Below are 1,503 nucleotides of genomic sequence, written 5' to 3'. Positions count from 1 at the left end.
ATATATAGCTAGATAGATAGATATATAGATATGTGTGCGTGTCTTTGTTCAGAGCTTAGTCGCATCCTCTAACCGTTTAACAAGCGGTGTTTGTTTGTTTACGCACCAGTTCGGCATAAGTGACAGGTAGAAAAACAGGCCTTTAAAATTAATTATGGGGGTTAATTTATTCAACTAAAACCCTTTATGGCAGTGCCTCAGCAAGGTCGCAGTCTATTCCCTGAACCAAGTAAAAGTATATTTGTGACTGCATTATAAAATTGATAACGTGCGCAGTTAGCAATATATGGGCTTATCCCTTTAACTATGGTGTGTCATAGATAAACCGTTATTTCAATTGATTAGTGTAGAACGTCTTATTTGAACAAATGGTGGTAATGAAGGTTTCCTTTGATATTGTAATGATTTGAATGGAGAAAGATTTCTCTACTCAAAGAAATGTTTTACACGTTATATTGCAGAATTAAACTTCATGGTTATTGCAGTAATGAAAAAATGGAATTGGTATTTTTAGCAAGTCACGTTGTCTCAATAAACTAGAGATATTTCAACAAAAATATGTTTCAAACATGACATTCCTCAAGCAAAGAGAGATTGTCATATAAAACTGCTTTCCACAGTTAACGGTAAGGAAATTTTCCCTGATGTCCACAGGGAAAGGGTTAATATTGTGGTAGCAACTGATGAGAAGCGCAGTAGACATGAAACAGATCTATTATAGAAGGGTCATATCATCTATCCAATCACCAATGGCAACGAAGAGACTTTTCACAAGCCAAGGTGATTAATTGATAGTTTGAATGATTGATTGTTTGAATGTTTGATTGATTGATTGAAAAACTAGTCAAACGATCGGTTACTTAATTGGTTAAATATTAACGAATTAGCTAGTAGTAAAAGAAGTGAAATAGAACCTAGGCGTGTATCTATTATTGGCATAATGACCCTACCGAGATGCAACAACATCTGTTTCAGCATAAAAGTCTACATAAAAAATCGCGGAGAGCAAATCCTAAAACGAAACATGCGAAACGTTTGATATTTTAATAACGTTTCAAAAGATAAAATATACTAACCGATAGTATGCCTTTTGACGTAATCCCGATGCAACACCCATTGCCTTACGCGAATCTGAACTGTTGCGTTATTCTTGTTGGTTGATCCAAAGTGAGCAGTAATTCCAGTTACGTCTTTTTCACTGTAGAAAAATAAAATTCAACTTATATAAAAATCCATTTTATCTACCCCTCCTCCTGCTCTTGTTCATGGTCCTACATGGTTCTACCCTTCATCATCATCATCATCAGCAGCAACAGCATCATCATTATCATCATCATCATCATCATCATCATCATCATCATCATCATCATCATCATCGTCATCATCGTCATCATCATTGCTCAGATAAAAGAGGAAATGTGCTGGAGCTTTAATTAAGATTTAGGTCGGTGCTTCATATACCTTTTAAAACTATCTTACCCTTTCTTTTAGCAACTCTCTTTA

The 1,503-nt window shown here is 35.1% G+C and overlaps 1 protein-coding gene across 1 annotated transcript in view; it reads right to left on the bottom strand.

The window, feature by feature from the left end:
• The window catches only part of LOC106868593 (plasma kallikrein), a 9,046-nt gene that overhangs the window by 4,537 nt on the left and 3,006 nt on the right, over positions 1 to 1,503 (bottom strand). The window contains exon 3 of the mRNA XM_014913924.2: positions 1,077 to 1,198. Coding sequence (XP_014769410.1) covers positions 1,077 to 1,198 — 122 coding nt within the window. The remainder of the gene's footprint in view (positions 1 to 1,076; positions 1,199 to 1,503) is intronic.

Source organism: Octopus bimaculoides, chromosome 10, assembly GCF_001194135.2.
Source record: "Octopus bimaculoides isolate UCB-OBI-ISO-001 chromosome 10, ASM119413v2, whole genome shotgun sequence".
Taxonomy (NCBI): domain Eukaryota; kingdom Metazoa; phylum Mollusca; class Cephalopoda; order Octopoda; family Octopodidae; genus Octopus; species Octopus bimaculoides.
The sequence above is the reverse complement of the archived record's forward strand: the minus strand, read 5'-3'. Positions and strand labels throughout refer to the sequence as shown.